The following is a 26,305-nucleotide window of genomic DNA, read 5'->3' on the forward strand; positions in this document are numbered from 1 at the left end:
CAAAACTGAAGATCAGAATATTAGAAGTCATTCTCATACACATTAATGTGTCAGAAGGTGTCCTAAGATTTAAACTGATTTATCATCACTTCTCCAGTATTACAATCTTCAAAAATATATCAAAACCGAGTTGAGCTGAATCAAAAAGATCGAGCCCATTTAATGAGAAGAAAGTTTTCAACAAAACCGTGAAAGGAACTTAAAAGAAGTAAGAATCAGAAAGAACGTAGCGAGTTGAATTTTTTATCGATCATCAAAAGATTATCACAGATCTACAACTTTCATCACTTTCTTTTGAGAAAAACACTTTGAAAACCAAATAATTCACATATGCAGAATCAAAAAATTATTAGAGGGAACAGAAAATTTCATTGGTAATGAATAGAAACTGGCGTCTTATCTCGGTGATGTGATTCGCATTGGGAGATCGAAGTATATAAAGGAACGGACATGAAGCCCTAAACCTAAAAGTTATGTTCGGACAAAAGTACAATTTGGGCTTCGCTTTGATTGGAGATGAACAAGAAACACTTAAAAGCATGTTCGTACAAAAGTATTATTTGGGCTTTAGTTAGATTCAGCCCAGTCTCAAAACACCGTCGCGGAACCACACTAAGGCAAATCAGGTTAAAAGTACAATTTGGGTTTTAGTTAGAATCAGCCCAGTCCTAAACGGCACCGTTCCCATCTATTTCGTGATAAATTTGCCTTTAGGCCTCATATTTTCTAATAACTAGAATAACAGCAGTTAAAGTTTCTAAAATATCTCAAAATTACAACTTTTTTTTCAAATTTCTCTCTCGCACTGCGATTGATTACACACTTTCAAACAGACCTTGTAAGACATAGTCAAAAGTATCAAACTTCCTGATATTAAGATGCACACATGTATGTGTTCTTAGTTCTTACATATCAGAAGGCAAAACCAAACAAAATTGTACATAGACCTCACTCCTTGCTTGCTACCTTCTCTGTGCCTTGAATCTTGAAACCGGTTTTGATGGCTGAGACCCTGAAGGCTGCTTACATAATAAATAAATAAATAAACCAACAAAAACATGCAATAAGAATCATATTTTCAGCATTGTGTGTGTCGTATCGTATGGTAGAAACATACCTGCATTTTGCCGTGGGTGTTGGTTTCTAGATTATGGGTGTGCTCTACGATTGATCCAGTAAAAGCCTACACGGTTGGGAGCAGATATTTAACAAGCTTATCAGATCTGCCATAGTAACTATACTACTAGCAAACATTTGAGCGAGAGAGAGATACGTAACCTTGTTAGTATCAAACTTGGGCTCCTGTTTCTGTATAGGTGACTGCACCAAAAAAAGTTGACATGACCATGTGTGAGATTCTTGTTTCTGTATTTGGGTTTTAAGTATAGCTTAGAGTATGAGATAGATATACCTCAATCTTTTGTGGACCTACAACACTGGAACTTGCTTTTCCTCTGGAGGTTGCTTGAAAGTCTCTCCATGTTTCAGCGTTTTGCTGGGGAATTCCACCACGTGATTTATCCTCTGTTCATAAAAGAAGATAAGATGTTGGTTAGAGAATTGAAGATTATTCAATCTTGATTCGACAATGAAGTCAAACTTTTCTTATATCTGAACTGCTTTTGGATCATAGAGCTATAACCTTTTTGGAGATATTGTGGCTTCTCAAGAACAGATTCCTCATATCCAATCCCATTGTCATCTGTTTTATCTCCAAGACCCTTCACAACATCGAGCTCCCTCTCCTCCACATCATGTTCTTCACTTCCATCATCCCCATCCTCACCCTCCTCCTGTTCTTCTTCCATTTCAAGTTCATTCAACCTAGACATGATCCGAGCAAACTCATCGTCTTTATCTTCACCTTCTCCCGCCTCTCCTCCAGAAACACCAGAAGCCTCTTTCTCAACACCTCGCTGAAGCACAGTTCCAGAATCTTCTTCTTCTTCTTCATACTCTTCTCTAATCTCAAGAACTCCTTCCTATTAAAGAAACACCACTTAAGATGCATATCCAAAAATTAAAAAGGATAAAAGCACCAACAGAAGAAACATACCGCTGCTTCTGAAGCAGTATTAGCAAAGAACGAAGCCTCCGTTTGAAAATCATCAATCTCAGCTTTAAGTGAATGAATCTGTGACTGCAAAGTCTTGTCTCTTCTCCTCAAAACATCAACGGTCTGCTTCGATGTTCTGTCCGTATAATAATTCTCTCCCAAAAACACCTAAAACAAAGCATTTGCTTAAGTTCAAACCTATTTTTTAAAAAAAATTAAACTAATTTTAACTCCACACTAAGCTTCTAGAAGCTTCTAGAAACTTACCAAACACTCGTTGGTGTGAATCAACCGACCTGGAAAAAACGCAATTTTACCGAAGGGAACCTGTGTGTGTACAAAAGATTCAATCAAAAAAGAGTACGAAATTATAATATAAAGGATTGAAAAAAACTCGCCATGATGTTGTGATGGAGCTTCTCGGGGAGCTTCTTGACGAGACTGATGAGATTGTCGTTCTCATCGACGAACCGTTGGAGACGATTCATCTCTTCCCGCTTCTCTCTGATTCTCTCCTCGACGTAGCTCGCTGCTTTCCGAGCCTCCTCCTCTGAGAACAGCGACGCTAGAGGCGTAACTGTTCCCTTCGTCTGCGGCGGCTCCATTCCGATAAGGGTTCGAGAAACAAACCGATTGGAGAAGAGAGAACAAAAAAAAAAACGAGAGGGAAGTGTCTCTACTGCACAAAAAAGGCTTTATATCTAATACTGAACTTCTTGGGCTGATATGTTACGGTACGGCCCAATATATTTTTTCTACTGTTATGGCCCATTATATTTTTCTAAAGTTAAATATTCAATTGGGTATAAAAATGAAAGATTTTTTTTTTTCTGAAAGAAGGGTCATGTGCTATAAGTTTCTATCACCGTTTTGATTGTTACATTTTTAGGCCTACCCTACTGACAAATGTTAAAGTTGCATTATTTTAAATAATTTTCTACTAATCTTGATTATTTATTGGATTATTATTATTATGTGTAATATAGTTCAAACACACATGCCTCACATGTAATGCAAAGTGTGGAGAATGGTGATAATGCAAATGGTTGGCAAGTAGGCTTAACACACGAACATGTATGTAATACACAAAAACAAGGCCGACGACATGTGCGAGGTTTTAATTCAACACTCCAAATTCAGTACATCTTTGGATCCACATCCCGTTATTACTTCATTACACTAAACACTTTCCAAAAAGAAAAACAAAACAAAAGTTTATATAATAAGCTTAAGAGGAATATATGCAACTCTCACAAAGTTTTAATGTTATAGGTAAGCTTTAATAAATAGCAGTATTTTTGATAAAATTGTAAATTTAGAAAACCTAATTTTTAATTACAATAGACAAACTTAAAATTCTTGTATGATATTGTTTGTTACTAAAAATGTATTTCCAATGCATTTGTCAACGAGTAAAATGGTTTAAGAATAATAGATAATGAATAAGAATTTAATTTTATAATTATGCAAGGAAATAAATACAAAATGATAAATTTAAGACAAAGCAACACCAAATCTCTAAATACGATCTGTTATTTAAAACGATGTCGTTTTGATTTGAACGACGTCGTTGATGAGATATATTCGTCAATATATTAGCGGGTCAAATAATTATTACTATTTGACTACTACCGCGAGGTTAGTCAAAAGTAGATTCGGTCTTAAATACTAAATTTGGAAAAATATCTTAATTGTTTTCAGATTTGTATAGGTATAAAGATCACCATTGCTTGGATGAGAAAGCTCAATTCTCCCAAATAAGTATATGTGATTACAAGGAAAACAAAAATTAGGCTGAAGACTATGATATTAAAATTACTTGAGAAAATAAATAAGAAACAGAGGAAAAGGTGAAGGAAAAAGTCTCTCCGTTTTCTTCGTCAGCCTTCCTTTCTCCTTTTCCGTCTCTCCTTTGGCACCGAACCAAAAACAAAGCAAAGGCAGAAGACAACAAACCACTACCATCACAAACAATGCCTGCGTTGAACAACTTTTCCGCCGCCGAGAAAAAAGACGACCAACTTGGTCGTACCACACAAGCTGAGGAGAAAGAAGAAGATCCGGACCACATGGATGTAATGGAAGAAGAAGGTAAAGGTTTGGTTTATAGTTGCATATTACTTGTGGATACGTATGTATAATGAATGTTAAAGTGATCGGCTTCTTTGATCAAATACAGGTTCCAAGGAGAGAAGTTCATCTTCTACATCAGAAGAGCAATCAGAATCAGAGTAACAACAATTATCTTCCCTTTGCTTCTCGGTTCTCTGTACCAAAATATTAAGCTCTCATTACCAGATTTGACATTTATGATTGTTAGTGTCACTGTTCTGTTTTGATGGTTTTAAAGTAGAACCAGTGTTCTCTGATGCTATGTCCATAGTTTACACTCTAGAAACTGATCCGATGCATTGTATTGGTTCTTTATTTCTTGCATGTTATAGTTACTATTATGTTTTTACTCAAATATCACAAAATTTTATAGCTTAAGTAGCATTGTGCTTACGCTTGATCACTGGTAGGTGAGTATGACATTGTGTAGACTAATCTTAAAATGATTTTATCTTCCCTTTGACTTAAATTCCAGTGTCATGAGTCTCTTTTAGCTTAACATTAAGTATGAAACTGATCCGATGCATTGTATTGGTTCTTGCTTGCATGGTATTATTACTGTCGTGTTTTTACCAAATATCACAAAATATTATTGCTCAAATAGCATTGTGCTTACGTTTGATCACTAGTAGGAGAGTATGACATTGTGTAGATTGATCTTGAAATGATTTTATCTTCCATTTGACTTAAGCTTCATGTGTTATGAGTCTCTAGTAGTTGATCATCTCTGACTTTTGATGAATTATTTGCAGATTTATAGAAGGTATTGATCTAGAGGATATCCGTAAGTACGTGCAGTGTCCTATATGTTTAGGTACTTGCTCTTCTGCACATCTATATTTCAAAGTTAATCAGCTTTAACTTCTCTTTCCACCCCCCATTAGTGTCAGTGTTGACTACCTAATCACTCTGACATACCACAAGCTTGCTGTATATGGTTCTTACATTATCAACTTTATTCGCATGCTTCTGTTTTTCTCATTGTTGCAGGAATTATAAGGAAAACAAGGACTTTCATGGAATGTCTCCATCGGTTTTGTCAAGAGTGCATTGATAAGTCAATGAGATTTGGGTATGCCTTTCTATTTACATGTTTTAGCATTGCTATATAGGAAGCTTATTGTGAGTTTTATTAATTGGCAAAAATGAATTTTCAGGAACCATGAGTGTCCTGCTTGTAGAAAACATGTACCCAGCCGACGTTCATTAAGACCCGACCCCAAATTCGATGCTTTTATTGCAGCTATATTCGGAAATGTCGATAGTAATGAGGAGCAGGTGAATGAAGCATCTACACTTTTCTTTTTCTCTTTTTAAATCATTTTAGATTATAGAGAGAACGGTTTACTTATGAGAGATTGCTTTCTTTTTTGTTTCAGGATTTGGCTTTTGATGAAGATGAGTTGGCTCGTAATAAGCAGGTCAGAACCCGAGGGTTTGCCTCTTAAGACACTCACTTAAGTAACATTTAATGCTTCTATTACAATTTGTGCGTCTGTGGCTGCTGTTTTGTAGTTTCAAGCAACTATAGCTCAAGTATCGCAGAGACAATCTGAGGCCCTTGTGAAGTCTTCTGGTAAAGATGCAGGGGTCTTACCGAGATCACAGCCTAGTGGTAGTGGCTCCAGAAGAAGGAGGAGGAACAGCAGAAACATGGTGCATGATACATCACAAGCCGCCCATGATGATGATGGTGATAACAACAGAGTCAACGCTTCGTCTTCTGCTAAAATACTGCCGAGAAAAAGAAATAGGCGCTCTGCAACTCGTTCTACAGCTCACCCTTCTTCTTCTTCATGTCCAAGCAACAATGATAATAACTGCGCTAATAATGTCACAGAGGAGGCGCATCATAGAGACAGCAGAGGCATAGCACATGGGTTTGCATGGGGAAAAGGCGGCAGAAGGAGTAACGCAAGGCAAGCGAATAATAACCAAGGAGCTAGTAGTAGTAAGAGTGTTAGGAATGCTCGCTTGAACAGACTTGTGGATTATCTCAGTACCTTAGAGAGTAACAGTGTCTAGGTAACAAAAGAAATTGCATTTTCTTGACCTGTGTCTAAAGATTGCAGATGATAATATTAATGTTTTGGTTTTGTAAAAACTTAAATCTGCACTGCAGTTGGATTTGGCTGAGAAATATTTGGTTGTTTATGCTGGTTGGTGTCAAACATGAAACAGGTTTTATATCATTAGGATAATCATTTCAAGTTTACATTTGAATAAGAACACATAAGAGAATGTTAAACATGAAACAAGTTTTCTATCATTACATTTGAATAAGGGCACATAAGAGAATGTACTACTACTAATATATTAGCAAGTCCTAAGGGGGATGTAGGTTCAAGCATTCATGAACATTTCAGCTGCTTCCAGGAAAAGTCTCCTCATTCCGCAAACTATCTCATCTGACCAGCTGAAGCACTGGTAGCTGCAGACACAGTTGGTGGAGGAGCCATCATAGTTCTTCTCTCGGTTCTTTTGATCACTCTAAGGTTTGGGGATTTTGGTTTCGTGATCTCCTTGTTGGACCTGTGTTTGACATAACGTTTTAATCAAAACAAGAGAAGATTGGTTTTGTTTTGTTTTTTTCTTTCTATTGAGTGGGAAACTTACTTCTGAGGTAAGAAGGGTTTGTTGAAGTTAGGCACAGGTCTAGCATGAGGAACCATCGTCTTTCTCATTTGCTTTAGAAACCTCTCTTCCTCCACCTGATAACGTTTTTATTACATTTTGAGAAAAGTTTGTGAGATATATTTACAAGTTAAGTGTGTGTGGTTTGCATACCATTTTTGCAGCTTCACTCTCTTCACGGTATCTCTTGTATTGATTCTCCTTCTCTTTGATCTGTTTTTTCCAGAAATAATGATAATTTATCAGTTCAGAACTTGTGTAAGCAAGCATTCCTTTAGTTGTTGAAATGACAGGAAAACCTTACCTTCTGATCAAAATCTGCTCTCTCAACAGCTCGATGCTCTACATGGAGGTTGAACTCCTGAATCTCTGTGAGAGGCTTTCGTACTTTCTCTGGAACAGGGATTGGGTCCCTGTGTTGTTCATAACAAGCTATAGAGTTAGATTTTCGATAAGATTTCTGGATATATGAAAAAAGCAAAAGGTGCAGGTCACTTACTCTTTTATAACTGGTTGTGCTTTGAAGAGTCTCTTCTGAGCTTCTTCTCTCTCCATTCTCATCCTCTCTTCCCTTTCTCTTCGCATTTCTTCTTCGTGCCTCAATAGACTCTCTAACTGGAACGGTTCTGGCTTTGTGCATTGCTTGGGTTCTGGTTTTGGTGGTACCTGAGAGAGTTGGAACACGTAAGATTTTCAACACCATCATCTCTTTCCCAACTCCAAAAAAAACGAAGCAAGGAAGGTATTGCATACCACGGGATAGTCGGTTGTGTAAGGATATGGGTTTGCTTTTGGAACTCTGGCCCTTTCATCTCCTATCAGCTTCTGAGTGATCTCCATTACAAACTTTTTCTCCTTTTCAGCGCCTCGTTCCTGGATGTCGCAAAGTAATAAAACAAACGGTCAGTAAAGTTTGGTGGCCAAGTCATGTCACTTTTGTTTGTTCGTAGTAGTACATACTTCTGTCCTTAGGTTGAAGGGGTTTGGAGCAGTGTTCCTTGGTAGAGGCTTTTCATGGCAAGAGTCAGAGGTCAATGAGAGCTGACAAGAAGTAGTTGTGTCAAACACGATTATATCCAGTCGAACATAAAACTTGCATAAAAAGCAGGCTCTATTAGTTGAAATATACTAAATACCTTGTCGAATATATCTACGACAGGACATGGCTGAGATATCCTCTCATCTGTCGCAAAGTGGAACTCTTGAGGTATGGTTATGTGCTTCTTCATGTTGCAAAAGATGCCCATCTCTCCTTTACTTTCAAATATCTGGACGGGTTCATGTGCTTACAAGTTAGATCGAGATATAAAAAGTAGATGTAAGTCTATATCACTTGTTTAGTTACCTTTTTGTTTAAAGGTTTTGCTTTGAATTTTGGTGCCTTCTCTAGTTCCTCTTGCTCAAGTTCCGCAGTTGTTTTTGCTTTAGTAGGACGAGCTCTTAACATTGTTTGGAGCACGGGGCTCTTTGGTGCAGTAAGGTGAGGCCTACAATCATTATGCTGGGTGCAAAGAAAACAGAGGCATATCAGATGGCATGAAACCAAGTACATAAAACATTTCTGTAGCCAAAGAATAAGTTCCATACCTGCTTAGACACTTCTGTTGAAGCAATTGAAGATGTCTCTGCATGTTGGCTAGCCCTCGCCATTGTTTCAAGATGGAATTCCTGCAAATAGTAAGATATGAGCCTCTTGTAGATCAATAACACATTCGTTTCTAAAATGATCATACTCTCTGAATGTCTGTCTCTACCTGAAATTCTGGCAGTTGTGGTGTGCTTCTCTGAGGCGCAGGCAAAGCTGGAGCTGCCAAAATCTGCATAAAAAAAAAAGAGAATGCATTGTTTTGTTTTAGATTTCTATTTATGAGGTAGATATATACCACTCTGAAACCAGATGCATTACCTTCTTGTTCACAGGTCGAGCTTTAAATTTGGGAATCTTTGCCAACATCTCTTCCTCAAGCTCTGCACTGCTCTTCACTCTTACAGGACGAGCTCGTTGGGATGTCACAAACTCGGGCTCCTTTGGTCTTGTCAGTGTCAACTTAGTTCGGTTCTGCACAAGGAAAGCAGCAGCGGCCTGGAAGTTAATTGAATATATTCCAAGAAAATAAAAAGGAATAAGTATCAAGAGATTACCTGTGGAAGAGAAGGGTTGGCATGAGGCAGTGACAAGTCTCGTGTGCTTGTTTGGAACTTTTTCATCAATTCAGCAGTTGACATGAAAGGTGCGACTTGCTCACGGACATAAACCTAAAAAGTGAACATAAGAGTTGAGAAGCAGGGCCTGTCAAAAAACTTATATAAGCATCCATGAAGCAGAATGTACCTTCCTGTTCTCCTTCGGAGTTTGCTTCGTGACCGAAGGGCATACGTTGAAACCGGTGTTAACGAGACCTTGTCTTGTCTTGTGGAGCAGAGTTGTTGGTTTTGGATTTAGAATCTAGGAAAAAACAATGATGATGAGGTAACAGTTTCAGTCATGGAGTGAGATATGTAGTTAAGCTTGATGTTACTGAAAATTTTGGCTCACCTGTCTTGATTTTCCATCATCTAGCTTTTGTTTTTTGATGGCTTGGTTATCCTGAATCAGACTGGTAGTGCCAGCTATGTTCTTGGGACTCGTTACCCTGCAATGAGCCATCATAACACATAACAAAACGATTACAAGAGGAACGTGAAACCAGATTCGGGTATGGAATGTTTATGAAGAGTGTACCTTTTCACACTTTTCTGATTAGTTCCTTTCAGTTGAGACGACGACTGTGACTGATTTTTGGGCCTAAGTGCAGATGGATTCCTCAAAAGACTAGCTATCTTTCTAGCAGATTGCTGCTTCTTAAGGTCCATTGACTTTCCTCCATGAGATGACTGCAGTGGTGGTTTGGGTGTGCAAGCTTCTGTCCTAGAAGGAGGAATGTTCTCCTTGTTTTCTATCTGCTTGGGCGTTTTGTCCTTGGAACGACTGTGCGTTGGCTTAATTGTGCTTGCTTCAGTAGTATTACCTTCTTCTTTCTTAGCCTCAGAGATAATATCAGTCTCCGGTTGTGAAGCAATAGTTGCAGCTACTGGTTCAGACGGTTCTTTATCCTGCAAACAAAATTGAATCTTAATTATTAGTTTCCTGCTTGCAATGGATATAAATCATTGTTGATTTGAGGCGAAACCTTTATTGGTTTATCTTCTTCTTCTTCCTCATTGAAGTTACACATTGTCTCTACCTTGAAACATCTCCTTCCTTTGATTCTAGGAACCGATGCTGCACACACACACACACACACACAAAACTTGAATTAAACTTTGAACATAAATTATCTTGATTCAACTTACAATCCCTAATTTCGATTCTCAATCAGAAACCCTAATCATAATTGAGACTCAAATCAGAACTCCAAACCCCAGATCTAACAACGATTCCGAAACCTAGGGATCTAGCGATCAAACGAAGATACTCACGAGAAGGAGCGCAGCTAAGAGCCGATGCAAACCAGAGCTCAGCTCGGCGAGCCTCGTCCTCCGTCTCTCCGTTAACGAAATCGAACCATCGCGGCGCCAAGAACTCGTAGGTCTGATCAACGATCGCCGTCGCAGCACTACCGATCGGTTCCTCCGTTGCTCCTTCCATGCCTATATCAGATCGAATCGCAGAACTAGGGGGAGAGAGAGAGTGCGAGAGAGATGTTCTTTCTTGGTTCCTTCTTTGCGGAGGGAATGTGAATAAAAAAGGAACGAGTACCGTCACAACGGTCAGATTTTGAATAAAGATTTTTTTCTTTTTCTGCATCGGCTCCTCTCTCTAACGGCTATATCCTTGAAACTGCGTCGTTTTGATGCTTATCTCCCTTGTTCAACGACGTCGTTTCGTCACCAATGAAATTTTGTTTTACTGATCAGTTTGTTCCTTGAATACGTCTTCTATTACAGCAATTAGTGTCTCTCTTCACTAAATGCGCAAACGTACTTCAAGGTCCCTATGAACCGATTGCAATAATAAACCTTCATCGGATGATTATTGAACATATTTTGCCGTCAAATTACAAGATTGTTTCTCTAATAAGCACCAAATTTAGAAGCTTTGGAATTTGTAGAACAATGACGCACGTAAGGACATAGACGATACCTCCAAATTAGAGTCACAATGATGCCAAAATGAATACCGGTCCAAAAACATTTCACTTACTCAAAAACCAGAAATTAATGCCTATATAATAACAAAAACAATGTTCTTTTTGCCGTTTATTATATTTATCGTTTACTGTTTAATAATGTAAATTACCGCTTCGTTTGTGCTGCCTTTTTATCGTGTTTCTCTATCCAATTCCAAAAGAAAATACATATTCGAACTTGATTTATTCTAAACTTTGGACGTAAAAGTCATCGAAAATATTAATATATGAGCTGAAACCATGAAGGTAGAAACCAAAAATGTATTTGCTTCCATCACAGCCACGCAACCAATCGAAAACGTGACACTTGTACATACACATGCATCCTGCCCTTTGAGAAATACAAGTATTGGTATTATTTAATTCATGTATAACCCGAGGATAAATGGCGTATGAAATATAAAGACGTACTAGATTTTGATCCGTGCAACCGCACGGATGTTTGTTTTCACTTTTCTATACATAAATTATTGTTTTAGAACATAAGTGGTATATATTTTAATGTTAATTATATACTTAAATATTTATATAACTATTTCAAATACAATAATTTTATAATTTACATGTTATAATTAATTAATTGTTTAAACTGTATATATTTACCACTTCTTATTATGTGTTTATCTTGTTGTATTTGCATTTAGTTATTAAGTAAATTAATATATTAATGAGAAAATATATTTAATATTATTTTGTATTTAATTTATGCTAAATTTTGACCCGTCTTTCAAAACTTGATTTCTTTTTACCAATATTAGATAATTTATTATTGTATATATAAAAGTCTAAGATATGTTAATTTTTAGATATGTATTATATAGTTTGTTAATTTTAAGCTGTTCTATCATCATATTATATTTTAAATAAATAATTTATATTTATGAAAATAAAATTTATAAATTTATCAATTGAATATAATTTTATCATATTTATTTCAGTATAATAATTATATTTTAACATGATCATGACTATAAAGTATATGAAATAGGATATAATTTGTTTATTTTCATTTTTAAACGATAACTTAAAATACATTAAGTTATTGTTTAAATTTTTTTACACAGAATTATTAGAATTTATAAAATATAATATATCAATATATATTATATTTAAAATAAAAATATATTATGATTAAAGTAGTTACAAAGATTTTATTTTATTAACTTTAAAGAAATACATGTTAAATTTTATACATGTATTATATAGTTTGATAATGTTAACCCATCTTACCAATATATTAGATTTTATTTTTGAACATAAATATTTTACAATTACGAAAATAAAATAAATAAATATATAAATTTAATACAATTTTATTATATTTAGCTCAATATAATAATTTTATTTTAATATGATTGATTATGATTATATAATAAATAAAATATTATAGATTTTTTTTATTTTTAATTTTATATAACTGAATATATTAATGTATTAAACTAATTTAGAAATTAGCAAAAATATTTAAATATAATTTCGAAAATGAAGATCTTGTAAAAATCTTTTTAAACAGATTTGTTAGAATTTTAAAATAAATATATTTATATTTAAAATAAAAAGATATCAAAAGATATTATGATTAAAATATTTTAAAAATTCGATTTATTATTAGTCTGAACTAAAATGTAATATGAATTTCTATAAATAGGTCCATTAGGTCCATTTTTAAAAAAATCACACATGAATCAAAAATAAAAATAAATGAAAATATATTATGATTAAAGTTGATCAACGATTAAGCTCCTCTCATGTTTCTAGTTAGAATTTTTAAAATAAAATATATAAATATATACTATTTAAAATGAAAATATATTATGATTAAAGTAGTTACAAAGATTTTATATTATTAACTTTAAAGAAATACATGTTAATTTTTATACATGTATTACATAGCTTGATAATGTTAACCCATCTTACCAACATATTAGATTTTATTTTTGAACATAAATATTTTATAATTACGAAAATAAAATATATAAATATATAAATTTAATGCAATTTTATTATATTTTGCTCAATATAATAATTTTAATTTAATATGACTGATTATGATTATATAATAACTAAAATATTATAGATTTTTTTATTTTTTATTTTATATAACTAAATATATTAATGTGTAATAATATTTTAAACTAATTTCGAAATTAGTGAAAATATTTAAATATAATTTCGAAAATGAAGATCTTATAAAAATCTTTTTAAGCAGATTTGTTAGAATTTTAAAATAAATATATTTATATTTAAAATGAAAAGATATCAAATGATATTATGATTAAAATATTTTTAAAATTATATTTATTATTAGTCTGAACTAAAATATAGTATGAATTTTTATGAATAGGTCTATTTGGTCCATTTTTAAAAAAATCACACATGAATCGAGGTTGTGACTTCTGTTTTAATATATAAGATTTTCTGAAACATCTTTTGTAGCTGGACTTGTATTTTATCTTGTGCCTATCCTTTCTGTGTTGCAAAGTCTTGTTAGATTCGATGTACGCAAATTATGAACCCTCTAAATTGTATAATATAAAATTAAATATGCCACTATATATATTATTGAATCATGTACATTAATCAAACTAGTTCATTTTTAGGTTCGTATGATTTACAAATTTAATAAATTTTGTAATGAAAAAGTTGTTTTTCTACTTATTTATTAATTTGACAAGAAAACAAATCGAAAAAGGAAGAGATAGTTAATGGATATTGATAAGGGAGAGAGAAGAGGTGACTATGATGATGAAAACATAAGCACATGTGTTAGGTCTGAAGCAAGGAGAGAAAGGCAGCACCTGCTTCTTTGCATGAGACCTCTCTCTTACTCTTCTCTTCTCTTGCCACGACTCCTCTCCCCATACTATATCACGCTTCTCCTTTCAACTTTTGTCTTCTTATTACATCTCATCACCATTCATAAAACAGATGTAATAATCTAAAAAAAGCTAAAACTAACAATATTTTTATATATGTTTTTAACTTATTCTCGTGTCTGTATCCATACTCAAACTCCCGTATAAATAGACCGCATGCAATATCATGTTCTCTCATCTTGCGCTCATCTCTCAAACTATAACACAAGAATAAACAAAACAAGTCTTCGTCTTCTTGTTATTAGTCATGGACGTCGTGAGACCAACGGTTGAGATTCCACCTCGAAAACTTCTATTGTCCTCCAAGTCTTTTTCAGGGGAGGCTTCCCCTCGTTCTTCGCCGCGTAAACATAACTGGAACAACAAGAGCAACAAGATCTCTACATCTGAACAAGGAGAGGACAGCTTCAACGAAGACAACACCAACAACAACAAAGATACTAAAGAGTATTGTTATGATTCCGACACCGATGATCCTTACGCGAGCGACCATTTCCGTATGTTCGAATTCAAGATCCGACGTTGCACCCGTAGCCGAAGCCACGACTGGACTGACTGTCCCTTTGCTCATCCCGGAGAGAAAGCTCGCCGCCGTGATCCTCGTAGGTTTCAATACTCGGGTGAGGTTTGTCCCGAGTTTCGTCGTGGTGGTGATTGTAGCCGTGGAGATGACTGTGAGTTTGCTCATGGAGTCTTTGAGTGTTGGCTCCATCCTATTCGTTACCGTACTGAGGCTTGTAAAGATGGTAAACACTGTAAGAGAAAAGTATGTTTCTTCGCTCATTCGCCACGTCAGCTTAGGGTTCTTCCGCCGGAAAATGATTCCGGCGGCTCATCAGCCTCTGCGTCTCCTGCCAAGAATCAGAATCCTTGCTGTTTGTTTTGTAGCGGTTCTCCGACGAGTACTCTTTTGGGTAACTTGTCTCATCTTTCTCGATCTCCCTCCTCATCTCCACCTCTTTCTCCGGCTCACAAAGCTGCTGCCTTCTCACGGCTGAGGAGCTGCGCCGCTTCTGCTGCAGCCGCTGGATCGGTTAACTATAAAGATGTTTTAAACGACCTTGTTAATTCGTTGGATTCTATTACCCTAGCGGAAGCCTTGCAGGTGAGTTCCCCTTCTCCTTCGCCTGTTTCTGCGGCAGCTGCGGCGTTTGCAAACGCCTCGTCCTGCGGTTTGAGCACTCAGCGTCTCCATATCCAACAACAGCAACAAAGCAGTCCGTTACAATTCGCCCTCTCGCCTTCCACTCCAAGTTACCTAGCCAACTCACCTAGGGCAAGCTTCTTCAGCGATGATTACACTCCTCGCCAGCGAGAAGTGAATGAGTTTACACCTGCGGCGGTTAGGGACAAGACTAGGTTTGAGGATGGTTCTTGTGGCGACCCTGATATTGGATGGGTGAATGATCTCTTGACTTGATAGATCCACGAATGTATATTCTGGTGGAGATTAATTTACGTTCATGAATCATGGGGAAAAATGATCAGTGTCAACGGTTCCCTCAGTATGCATGGAGGGATTGTTGTTGAAATTTGTTTTCGAGATTTTATTGTTCTACGGATCTCCAGGAGAGCTAATTAAGAATCGTCTGTATTGTCTTTGTTTCTAGAATTATATCTTTTTGGTTGGATTTTACCCAATAATATGTTTGAACTTGTATCATGTGGACTCGGATTGTATAATGTTTCACTATTTCTATGAATATTTTCGCTTCGGTGTATATTTCTTTCCGTCACATCGTTAACACTGGATTCGGACTATTTACCAGGATGGGGTCGGTCCATGGATTTTCCCATCATTATGGATTTTGATAATAGATGATATATTAGGAAGGAAATAAACTGCAGGATGTTCAGGACGCGAATAAGGACGTACGTATAAAAGCTATATATAATTGAACAGGCCATGCTTAGGCTTAGTTAGAATCAAACAGAGTTAGAAAGTGGATATATACGAATATTATACCCGTTCTTTTGAAGAAAACAATGGTATATCATTCTTGAAAGTGTTCCATCTAATTCCAAAACGTGTTTGTCCATGAGTAACGATCACATGTATAATCAGATTCATTTGCGCTATTCTCAAATTATTCAAAATCTCTCACGTTGAAACGTGTTATGTTTTTTTTGGCTGTGTTTGTCGACTAGAATATAGTTGTATTCCAGAAGGAAATTATTGACGATTTGGTCATATACTTTATCGTATAAAAGACTGATAAGTTTTCTTTTGGACACCTCGCGAAACCAATTAGTTTTCATATATAGGAGGCATGTGTTGTGGTCGACAGATGTTTACAATGAGACGTGTCCATTAACACTATATAGTATGAGATACATTCATGCATGTTTGGGATTTACAAACATGTAAATACTCCAGCTGTGGATTATAGTCCTCCTTATTAACAATGGGGAAGAGAGAATAAAGTATAAATCCACAACTACGTATCGCCATGATTCATTAACTGAGTACCGCCACGATGAGAGAGGCGTGAAGACTTTTTAGACAAGCGAAGGAATAAGAAAACTTTTGTTATTCTACTACGTGTCTTGTGGACGGCGAAAAGCACACGTGAACACCCACCTGACACCAATACCTCATCTGCTCATCCCTCGTCAAGACCCAAATGGTCAGGACTTTAGAGCATAAGCATTGGTGAACCTCCTCTTGGGGTTCACAAAAATTTTTTAATATTTTTTAGTGGATCCATGAATAGTTATGAACCTGTATTTGTTGTTTTCTGCATTGCTGAACTTCAAGAAGGAGTTCATAGGAATAAAATAATAATAAATATTTTATTTTTTAAAAATTTCAAAATATTCAGAATACATGATTTAAATATTTAAAAATATTAAAAATATTTTTTAATTTTTTATTCAATACATAAAAAGTAGATTACATAAATCAAGAAATTCAATAACATACAAAGCTTATTCATTTTCATCACCGAACTTTTGCCATATATTTTCCATTAAATCAGCTTTCAAACGAGCATGCTTCTCTGGATCTCGAACTTCTCTGCGCATGCCTAACATATCACCGACATGAATACTTTGTCTCCTTATCACCCTCGAACTTCTGCTTGATTCTCCGGACTCGAACTCAGAAGTATCAATTTGAGCGTATGCGTGTCGTTCGTTCTCTACTATCATATTGTGCAATATGACACAAGTTCGCATGATCTTTCCTATCTTCTCCTTGTCCCATTGTAGAGCTGGGTTTTTAACAATTGCAAACCTCGATTGCAATACTCCAAAAGCCCGTTCGACATCTTTTCTGGCGGATTCTTGCTTTTCAGCAAATTTCTCGGCTTTAGGACCTTGAGGAAGTGGGATGGATTGGATAAATGTTGACCAGTTTGGATAAATTCCGTCAGTAAGATAGTAGGCCATACGATAAGTGTGGTTGTTGACCTTGAACTTAACTTTTGGTGCTCGACCATGTAAGATGTCATCAAAAACAGGGGACCGATCAAGAACATTGATATCGTTGAGGGTACCTGGTAAGCCGAAAAATGCGTGCCATATCCAAAGATCTTGTGATGCCACGGCTTCTAAGACAATTGTCGGCTTTCCTGAACCACGTGTGAACTGACCTTTCCAAGCCGTTGGGCAGTTTTTCCACTCCCAATGCATGCAGTCGATGCTGCCTATCATCCCCGGAAACCCCCGTACCTCTCCAACATCGAGTAAGCGTTGAAGATCCTCGGCTGTAGGTTTTCGTAGATACTCATTTCCAAACAATTGTATTATTGCATCAGTGAAATTTGCCAAACACAAACGTGATGTACTGTCACCAAGTCGGAGATATTCGTCATATGTATCTCCCGATTGACCATATGCCAGCATACGTATAGCTGCCGTACACTTTTGAAGTGCAGAAAGCCCGTTCCTCCCGTGAGCATTTCGTCTTTGCTGAAAGTATGGAACTTCATTACTTATACGTTCGACAATGCGAAGGAACAATGGCTTGTTCATTCGAAAACGCCTCCTAAACATTTCCGGTGGGTATGTAGGATTTTCCTTAAAATAATCGTTCCATAGTTGATTGTGTCCTTGTTCCCGATCTCTGTCGATATAAGCTCGTCTTTTCGGCTTGTTGCCTTGGACCTCAACTATTGAGTCAATGTAATTATCAACTACTTCGTCGACCATTTCTTCTATAGCTTCATCAACTTCATCACTTGATGAGGAAGACATTGTTGATGTTTTCTTCCTAACATGAGAAAAGGGGATTTGTAATTTCATATTTTATTTTAACTATAATTCTTTCTAATTTTCATAAACCATATTTTTCTAAGAATCCTATATTTTTACTTCATCCATATTTTATTTTAACTATAATTCTTTCTAATTTTCATAAACCATATTTTTTTAAGAATCCTATATTTTTACTTCATCCATATTTTATTTTAACTATAATTCATATTTTTTTAAGAATCCTATATTTTTACTTCATCCATATTTTATTTTAACTATAATTCTTTCTAATTTTCATAAACCATATTTTTTTAAGAATCCTATATTTTTACTTCATCCATATTTTATTTTAACTATAATTCTTTCTAATTTTCATAAACCATATTTTCTTACCAATCTTGAAGGTAGTTGCTCTTGTTTGTTGTAGAAGGTAGTTGCTCTTGTATGTTGTTTGTTGGTCACGGACTTCACTCCTTGGTTAGCCATGCCAACTGGCGATTGCTTCCATTGCCACAAGCCAGGTCATTGGCCGAAACGTTGTAGTTTGTTGTATGTTGTTGTAGTTAGATTTAGTTGTTGTAGTTTGTTGTATGTTGTTGAATGTTCGTTTTGTAGTGAGAAAAGAAAAATAAACAAGACAAACAAGACCAACACAGAGAAGAGAAACAAAAGCAAGAGAAGAAATAGAAGATAACTTTGATTAAAAAGCAGAGAGTAGAGACATCATTTATATAGAGAGACATAGAGTTACAACATAGCATATCCGTGATCTGGTTTAGTACATCCGTGAATCAAGTTCAGAGTTACAACAATAGAAAAATACATAGACATAGTACATGAGTGACCTGCAGTGTAGAAAGAAACATAACCCGTGACCTGAAACAACCTAAACATCCAACCCGTGACCTGCAACACTGTCACCTCCAACCCGTGACCTGCAAAAGAAAAGATAACATAATCAGTAAAGCAAAGCAAGGAAATACACATCAACTACTCAAGCAAAGCAAGAAAATACACACAATAGACATCAAAGCATTTCAGAGATGAGTTTATTCTTGAGAGCCACTTCATTATCAGAAAGTGTGTCTATGTTTTTGGCTAGCAAACGATCAAGGATCTTTTGTCTGGAAATGGTGTTTTTCTCAGCTAGGATGGTATGTATATGATCATAAGCTGCTTCATTTGGCTTCTTGCGTTTAGCAGCTTTTCAAGCCTGAACACCAGGAGGCCTAACCTCTTCCTCCTCACGCACCGCCTCCGCACCACCTTCATTCCTTTTCTCCTTCGGCTGAGAGTGTGACCTCCACTTCTGATCAAACCGAAGTTCCCTCCAGCAATGTTCAAGCGTGAACTTGAGATGGTAGTCATTGAAATAGATGTCATGCGCAGTCTTCATGACATCATTTTCACTTTGCCCACTCGCTTGCTCCTTCAGAGCGGTTTCATGGGAACCCACAAACCTGCAGACCTCTGCATTCACCCTTCCCCACCTCTGCTTACATTGACCCCACTCTCGAGGAAGGGAGCCAATGAGCTGAGGACTAGAATTGAAATACGCCTCAATTCTCTTCCAAAAAGCCCCTAACTTCTGTTCATTACTAACTATCGGATCTTTGCTGGTGTTTAACCAAGCACTGATCAGTACAAGGTCTTCTTTGGTTGTCCACTTTCTCCTTTCCGGTGGTTTAAATAACCCGGGTGAGTTAACTGCAGCCTCAGCAGAGTCAACGTCTATTGGACTACTGCTCTGCGAAGCTAATAGGTTAACAAACCCGGGAGCGTGAAGGGGAAAAGGTTCCATGTTTGAGGGTTTCGTGTTTTGGTTTTGGTTTGAGGGTTTCCTGTTTTTGTTTTGGTTTGGTGTTAAGATGTTTCTGTAAATTTTAAGGGTGGAGCTACTAGGTTTTTAAACAAGTTTTTACGTGTGGAAAGAGATAAAATTTAACTAACTATACCAACCAAAATTCATTACAGAACAACTACATAGTAATGAGCAGTCAATAGACATCAAATCAGGCGAAAAAACAGCAAGGTTTACGTTTCAAAAGAGAGAAAATTAAACTATCTCTACCAACCTAAGTACAATTCAACATTAATCACAGCAACCAACCAACCAACAATTAATGTGTGGATTTTATAATATCTACTTGTACTTCTAGTTCTCGTACTAGTTTAGTTTATGTCTACTTCTAGTTCTACAAATAATTATACTTTTGTTCTACTTCTAGTCCTACGTCTACTTCAATCCACAGATAACAATGACCCTAGATATAGTTTAGCTGACTCTAACCTTTCATTGTCAATCGAAGCAGACCTTCTCGAGGGAATGGACCTGCACAGTGAGGTCATAGACAGCCTCATTCAGTGAATTAACCTGTTCCTGGACATGGCAAAAGTATAGGACAGTTGTGTTAGTAACTGTAATACAAATAGAAGGAAAAAAATTTACAGCGATGATAGAGCTCAAAATGTTTGACTAACCTCAAGTCTCTCAAACCGTTTACCAAGATTGGACACCTCCAGCATCACCTCCTCAGCCTCTTCCACCCGTTTAGTTAGCCTCTCCAGCTCCTCCTGCACACCTATCACCCAAGGCTGACGATAATGGAGCCCATCAGCCTTGGTTATAACATCAAGAATCATCAGATATACAACTTACAATATAGAACATAAAGATTGATGAGATTATGATATACAACTTAAAGTGAATTTAAACAGAGGAGACTTTACCTCGTAGTTTCTGCAGGTGAAGAACCGCTTCCCAGGAAGAGTGTCGTAGTCCTCCTTCCCGCGCACCTCGTTTATGAGTCTCCCACCACACGGACACCTTTTAGGAATACCGTACTCAGAATCCGCCACGAAACTTAACATGTTGATGTGTTCGTGTTGCTTCTTTGAATGTCTTCTATCTTCTTCCGGATCCATCTGTCAAATAAATCAAGATTTTTGTTAAATAATTACTCGTAAACCACTATCACGATCTGCAACCCTAAACCCATCACTCGATTTAACCCATAAAACGAAACCCATCACTCAATTTATAAACCCATCACTCACCCATAAAACAAAACCCTAATTGGATTTCAAATCTCTGAAAGAAGAACCCTAAAACCAAAATCAATCACGATCTACAACCCTTGATCGAAACCCATATATCGATTTAGATCCCTAACTCGAAACCCCCAATTTTTTTTCAAAATCGAATAATTGCTTCCCGACCCCAAAATCGACCCAATAAAGCTATAAACCTACAAGGTACTCACCTACGCTGGTGGAGAGAAGAGGTCGTCGTCGATTACGTCGAGAAAATCGCCGGGAATCGTCGTCGCACGAAAAGTCGCCTCTCACGGTGAAACCCTAGTTTTATCAGAGAAAGGGGAAAATGAGAAGAAACAAGACATCGCCCGACTTTCCTCCTCGTCAACGCGGAACGCTAGACCTACCAGCGTACGCCGCGTGGCAACATCCGCCCCTTACGGGTTCATGCGCAAGGCCCGTTTCATCAAACTAATCGATTTTTTCTTTTTTTTTTAATCCACCGGGCCTAAGAAACCGAGCCCATAAACCTGTTATAATCCGCTAATGCGGATGGTCTTAAGTAGGTCCTCTTAAATAATTCAAATTACTATTTTTTTTTACTTTTTTAACTTTTTAAGCCTAGACTAAAATGTCACAAATAGTTAAGGTTTTTTTGTTGCTTTTGGTTTTTTTTTTATCTCTAGTCCAAAATCGACCAACCTCAGTACAGTAGAAACATATTGACAACAAATGATATAACACCTAAGTATAGAAACATAAATCTACCAATAAGGAGTACAGCCACAATAAAGAAATGACAAAAATATATTTCTTCAAGACGAACTGAAAAGGGATAATTTTCTTTAATATAAAAAGGATATTCTTGTTAAATTAAAAATTAAGCTCTAGTACAAAAAAAAGATGACTAAACGTCCATCGATGGAGCTAAGCTAAGTTCTAGATTCAGATCCCTTCCAAGCTTATAATCAGCGGCATCCCTCTTGACTTCCACGGTAGTTCTCAGACCGATACTCAATCCCATTTCCATTGGCTCGAACCGGACTGGGAAACCTCGAACCAGCTCCTCTCTCGACGCAGTAGCATGCGGGAGATCTAAGAAAAATCCAGTAACCTTTGGAGCTAACACGCCCGAAACATTATTATTTCCACAAACTCCCTCACGCGCCGTCACATGGGTCCCAAAGCCAAAAGCATTCCCTGCATCGACGCCGCCGCTGAAAGGGAAGTTGGTTGTTGCCTTGGAACCACGGAACTCTCTCGCGGCGGAGTCGTAGGCTCTAGCGGCTTCCTCGGCCGTGTCAAAGGTTCCGAGCCAGACCCGAGTTTTCTTTCCCGGGTCACGGATCTCAGCCGCATATCTCCCCCATGGTCTCTTCCTCACTCCTCTATAATGCACCTCCTTAACCTTTCCTCCGGCGGCATCGGCGTGACCCACATTTTCCAGCCTTGGGGACATATCTTTGATAAAAGAGAATATTTTACAAGGAGTGAAAGTGAGAGTATCGTTTTATAGAAAGTGACGTAATCTCTAACAAAAGGATAAAGAGAAGGAGAGAGACGGCCAATGATGTTTGAGTTTGACTGAGTCCGCCGCTTTAGAGAGAAGATTCAAGAGAGTTTGATGAGCTGTACAAATTGTACTTGTTATGACGGCTTTTATGTCGATGTGGCGTGACTTTCTTTTTAGGACTCTCCAAATCGTTTATTTTCTCCACGCGTCTCCTTACAAATGGTATGCTTCTGGATTTGGGTTCTGTAAGGACGTCCTAGATATTGGGCTCTTTTGTTTTATCTGAAAGCCTTTTAAATTTAGGGGCTTTAAATATTTCTTTGTTAGGAAAAATTAATTTGAATAACTTAACAAATCTGTAAGTGTACATTTTTACTAATTTAAATTTGATATTTTAAAATATATAACTTGCATCTTATACTTGACAGTAAAAAATTGATGAATCTAAACTATACTAAAAGCCAGATATAAAGCCCTCTGAGGGGATCCACGTATGCATGGAAAATCGACCAATAGGAAGGTTTGATTTTGACAGGTCAGCTTCGTTTTAGTCGAAACATATATTTTGCGGACCGATACCTGTGGGCTATAATATTAGTAAGCCCATTGTTAACAGCTCAACTCTTCTTCCAAACCTTACATGTTTAGTAATCGTCTCTGTCTCTTCCCTTTCACCACCGTTGTTTCTGATTTCTGCAATTCAACGTTTCTATGGAGTTATGACGACCCACTATCACTCATTCAATTCTGTTATTTACACCTATTTCCACGAGGGATTTATCCTTCCACCTCCCTCTGTTTCTGCTCTTATAAAACCTCTTCATCGAAGCTTTCATGGAACCAAAATTGACGACCTAAAATCTTATCATGTTTATGAATCACAAATAACCACTAGGGGGACTTGAAGTGAGAGGATCAGAGAAATCAGACAGATGTTGTGTTGTTCGTCGGCGTTCCAAAGAGTAGCCTCCTTAATGTTCATGGCTCCCAAGTTAAAACCTCAGCGACTCCATCAAAGTATGTAATCCTACGCTCATCTATCGTCTTTCTCAACACCATATTATGTATGATTTGAGGGTTTGGATGTTTGTGTAGTTGCAGAGACTGGTGCTGAGCAACTGGTTAAGAAAGCAAGAACGATGACAACCGAATCCTCAATGAAAGAACCAGCTCGATGCTTTATGGGTTTTGTTCCTGTCAAGAAAGATTGAACCTTTGCGTCTAGGGATTGAGTCTTATAGGAGGTCGAAGGTTAAAGGAACGATCTTTCGATATGGAAACTTTGATTCTTCTTCTGCTGCGATTTGAGTCTTATAGGTAGAGATGTATGAGGTAGAGACTAAAGGGATGAACTTTCAATTTGGAAACTCTGATTCTTCATCTGCTAAGAGTGGTTTTGTGTATCTTTGTTTAGTAAACCTCACAATGTGGTCTCTTTTGTAGAATGAGAAACGAGAGAGAGTGGTGAAGGCAAGTCGTGATATCACTATAAACAGCAAAAAAGTCATCTTTCAAGTTCACAGGTAACAACATCAAACTCTTATGCTCTGTTTTGTTTTGGGTGATAATGTTTTTTTTTTATGTGGCAGACTCAGTAAAGACAGCAAAGAAGAGGTTCTGGAGAAAGCAAGGAAAGATTTAGAAGCAGTGAGGGAACAACACTTTGCCCGGATGATGAAAGAGCTTCAAGGCACTGATTTTTGGAAGCTCCGGCGAGCTTACTCCCCAAGGGTCTGTCAGAGGATCATAAACAATCATTCATCTTTCTAAAACCATTTTGGTTTAACTGATACATGATTGTGTGTGGGTTAACTTACAGGTGCAGGAATATGTTGAAGCTGCAATGTTTTATAAGTTCTGCATGTCCGGAACACTCTCTACTCTAGATGAGATTAACTCTACGCTTTTACCGCTTAGTGACCCTTCTCTAGAGCCACTGCAGATCAACATCCTTGAGTATATTCTCGGGGCATGTTGTAGACTCTCTTGATTTAATGTTTAACTCTGTTAAAAAGATCTCAGTTTATGTTTGCTTACTTGTGCAGCTTGCAGATTTGACTGGAGAGCTAATGAGGATGGCGATTGGTAGAATATCAGATGGTGAAGTCGAGTTCGCGCAGAGGATTTGTTAGTTTGTCAGACAGATTCACAGGGAACTGTTGCTGGTCGTGCCTCAGATGGATGATAGTTATGACATGAAGTCAAAGATGGAAGTGATGCTTCAAAGTGTGATCAAAATTGAGAATGGTACATTATCTTAGCAGTATTTTTCTTAGCTTTATGTTATTATATGTAATTCTTGATTCTGTTTGTTTTGTGTATTAGCTTGCCTTAGTGTTCATGTGCGTGGATCAGAGTATATTCCACTGCTTGGAGATGATGCACCAACGTCCTTCTTCTTGGGAGGTGCTGATTTTGAATGATTAAGAAGTGAGCTCATTTATCGTGAGAACTAGGATCACCTTAGTATGGATGCTGCTGAGGAACTTTCAAAGCAGAGGACTCTGAGATCTATTTGTTGCAAGACTTTTTGAGTATGAATGGCAAAACAAAATGTAGAAGTTTTTTTCTTTTGTCACAATCTTTTCTTTATCGCCAGCCAGTAGCTTACATTTGGAACTAAAGTCTATGGAGTCTGATGATTGCATGAGAAAACTATCAGGGCTGTCAACTGTGGGTATTTGTCTTTGCATTTTTTTTCTTGGACCTTTTTTGTATACTTCCAATTATATTGCTGGAATTACTAAACACCTTAAATTCTTTGATCGTTTCCACCGTCTCCATTTAGATTCGACGTGGGATGGTTCAAGAGACTGAGAACTCAAGTGGTGCTATTGGAGTTATGCTTTCTGCTGATGCTGCTATGGATTGTGGTTTAAGGTTCATTTATGTCCACTTTAGAGTTAGTTTCAGTCCAAAGTTTCTGTGTTTTCTTTGTCTAATGAAAATATTGAAAAACTGTAGGAGGAGAATGTACGAGGAAACAAGTCCAGAAGAGATGAATGTGCACATGAGCATAATAAGGGTTCCTTTATTCTTAGGAGAAAGTGATGAAAACATATTTGAAGAAATCTGCAAGGTTCTACAAAAGCAAGAATGCGTCAAGGCATAGTTAGTGGTATATTTTTCGTAGTCTCTTTCTTCGTTCTCTTCGCTTCTTATGCAGCCATTTTGTATGTAGGTTTAAATATCCCATCAACAATGACTTAAATTCTGCTCTTTTGTTTTTCTCTGTTCAAATGTTAACTTTGGCTGGAGAGAGCGGAACCAGGAAACCAACAGTAATTGAGCTGCAGCGGAAGTTTACAATCCTGATGAGTTCATCACTTTTGATGGATTTAAGATTAATACCTTCAGCTAGAATGGCCACCGCAGCAACCCGGTATGGTGAGCCAAGAAAGCAAGAACCAGCTCTGTTCAGTGAAACTATCAGAGAAAACATTGCTTGCGGAAAAAGGAGCAGATGCTTCTTAAACCAATGTCGTATATGCAACTGATATACCTAATATTCATGGCATCGTTAATGGATAACAACATGTATTTTAACGGCACCTGATCAAATGTGCAGTCCTAATTTCTTGATTCATACTAAACTGAAGATGTATTCACTATTGCAGGGCTATGATACAATGATGCTTAGAAAGACCGTGTAGTTCAGTATACAGTGGACCGGATCATGGTTTACACATCGGTTATCAACAATCAAGAACTC

General features: G+C 36.9%; 8 protein-coding genes and 2 non-coding genes across 11 annotated transcripts; 3 read left to right on the forward strand and 7 right to left on the reverse strand.

Moving 5' to 3' along the window:
• Positions 1-5: 5 nt before the first annotated feature.
• Positions 6-97, reverse strand: LOC117129453. The gene has a single exon (XR_004453102.1). It is a non-coding gene; the product is annotated as a small nucleolar RNA snoR31/Z110/Z27 (small nucleolar RNA).
• A 111-nt stretch (positions 98-208) lies between these two features.
• LOC117129454 lies at positions 209-296 on the reverse strand. The gene has a single exon (XR_004453103.1). It is a non-coding gene; the product is annotated as a small nucleolar RNA R32/R81/Z41 (small nucleolar RNA).
• Positions 297-739: 443 nt separating this feature from the next.
• On the reverse strand, positions 740-2,733 carry LOC103844320 (RNA polymerase II subunit 5-mediating protein homolog). Its single transcript, XM_009121119.3, has 8 exons — positions 2,455-2,733; positions 2,324-2,383; positions 2,057-2,224; positions 1,643-1,982; positions 1,412-1,524; positions 1,279-1,320; positions 1,118-1,183; positions 740-1,019 (listed from the first exon to the last, which is right to left on the reverse strand). The coding sequence occupies exons 1-8, from the start codon at positions 2,659-2,661 to the stop codon at positions 963-965; spliced, it is 1,053 nt and encodes a 350-aa protein (XP_009119367.1). The 5' UTR covers positions 2,662-2,733; the 3' UTR covers positions 740-962.
• A 239-nt stretch (positions 2,734-2,972) lies between these two features.
• On the forward strand, positions 2,973-6,322 carry LOC103844319 (putative E3 ubiquitin-protein ligase RING1b). Its single transcript, XM_009121118.3, has 7 exons — positions 2,973-4,147; positions 4,236-4,287; positions 4,921-4,982; positions 5,159-5,240; positions 5,326-5,446; positions 5,548-5,589; positions 5,684-6,322. Exons 1-7 carry the CDS (start codon positions 4,030-4,032, stop codon positions 6,191-6,193), a joined length of 987 nt encoding a protein of 328 aa, XP_009119366.1. The 5' UTR covers positions 2,973-4,029; the 3' UTR covers positions 6,194-6,322.
• Positions 6,323-6,328: 6 nt separating this feature from the next.
• LOC103844317 (protein TPX2) lies at positions 6,329-10,538 on the reverse strand. Its single transcript, XM_009121117.3, has 18 exons — positions 10,262-10,538; positions 9,973-10,064; positions 9,525-9,895; positions 9,339-9,435; positions 9,135-9,248; positions 8,945-9,058; positions 8,709-8,861; positions 8,557-8,619; positions 8,390-8,470; positions 8,148-8,303; positions 7,939-8,070; positions 7,763-7,843; positions 7,556-7,675; positions 7,302-7,468; positions 7,107-7,215; positions 6,956-7,015; positions 6,785-6,879; positions 6,329-6,700 (listed from the first exon to the last, which is right to left on the reverse strand). The coding sequence occupies exons 1-18, from the start codon at positions 10,428-10,430 to the stop codon at positions 6,568-6,570; spliced, it is 2,307 nt and encodes a 768-aa protein (XP_009119365.1). The 5' UTR covers positions 10,431-10,538; the 3' UTR covers positions 6,329-6,567.
• Positions 10,539-13,481: 2,943 nt separating this feature from the next.
• On the forward strand, positions 13,482-15,568 carry LOC103844316 (zinc finger CCCH domain-containing protein 2). The gene has a single exon (XM_009121116.3). It carries the CDS (start codon positions 14,095-14,097, stop codon positions 15,265-15,267), a length of 1,173 nt encoding a protein of 390 aa, XP_009119364.2. The 5' UTR covers positions 13,482-14,094; the 3' UTR covers positions 15,268-15,568.
• A 239-nt stretch (positions 15,569-15,807) lies between these two features.
• On the reverse strand, positions 15,808-23,015 carry LOC103844315 (putative nuclease HARBI1). 2 transcript variants are annotated; one of them, XM_033282433.1, is made up of 6 exons: positions 21,488-23,015; positions 21,308-21,401; positions 20,775-20,969; positions 20,526-20,663; positions 20,335-20,424; positions 15,808-18,979 (listed from the first exon to the last, which is right to left on the reverse strand). In XM_033282433.1, the coding sequence occupies exon 6, from the start codon at positions 18,090-18,092 to the stop codon at positions 16,776-16,778; it is 1,317 nt and encodes a 438-aa protein (XP_033138324.1). In that variant the 5' UTR covers positions 18,093-18,979; positions 20,335-20,424; positions 20,526-20,663; positions 20,775-20,969; positions 21,308-21,401; positions 21,488-23,015; the 3' UTR covers positions 15,808-16,775. The 2 variants fall into 2 exon arrangements, with proteins under 2 accessions (XP_033138324.1, XP_033138325.1); XM_033282434.1 differs by having other exon boundaries at positions 18,725-18,979; positions 21,488-22,879.
• On the reverse strand, positions 19,252-19,845 carry LOC117129007 (glutathione S-transferase T3-like). The gene has a single exon (XM_033282285.1). It carries the CDS (start codon positions 19,843-19,845, stop codon positions 19,252-19,254), a length of 594 nt encoding a protein of 197 aa, XP_033138176.1.
• Positions 21,988-22,539, reverse strand: LOC103844459 (ethylene-responsive transcription factor 9). Its single transcript, XM_009121240.1, has one exon. The coding sequence runs from the start codon at positions 22,537-22,539 to the stop codon at positions 21,988-21,990; it is 552 nt and encodes a 183-aa protein (XP_009119488.1).
• A 345-nt stretch (positions 23,016-23,360) lies between the features above and the next one.
• LOC103844313 (translin-associated protein X-like) lies at positions 23,361-26,144 on the forward strand. Its single transcript, XM_009121114.3, is given in 9 exon segments — positions 23,361-23,610; positions 23,689-23,925; positions 24,037-24,116; positions 24,183-24,324; positions 24,413-24,562; positions 24,639-24,840; positions 24,919-25,266; positions 25,382-25,473; positions 25,558-26,144. Coding segments are annotated over 6 exon segments (681 nt in total). The 5' UTR covers positions 23,361-23,610; positions 23,689-23,916; the 3' UTR covers positions 25,017-25,266; positions 25,382-25,473; positions 25,558-26,144.
• Positions 26,145-26,305: the final 161 nt, after the last annotated feature.

This window comes from Brassica rapa, chromosome A10 (genome assembly GCF_000309985.2).
Source record: "Brassica rapa cultivar Chiifu-401-42 chromosome A10, CAAS_Brap_v3.01, whole genome shotgun sequence".
NCBI lineage: Eukaryota > Viridiplantae > Streptophyta > Magnoliopsida > Brassicales > Brassicaceae > Brassica > Brassica rapa.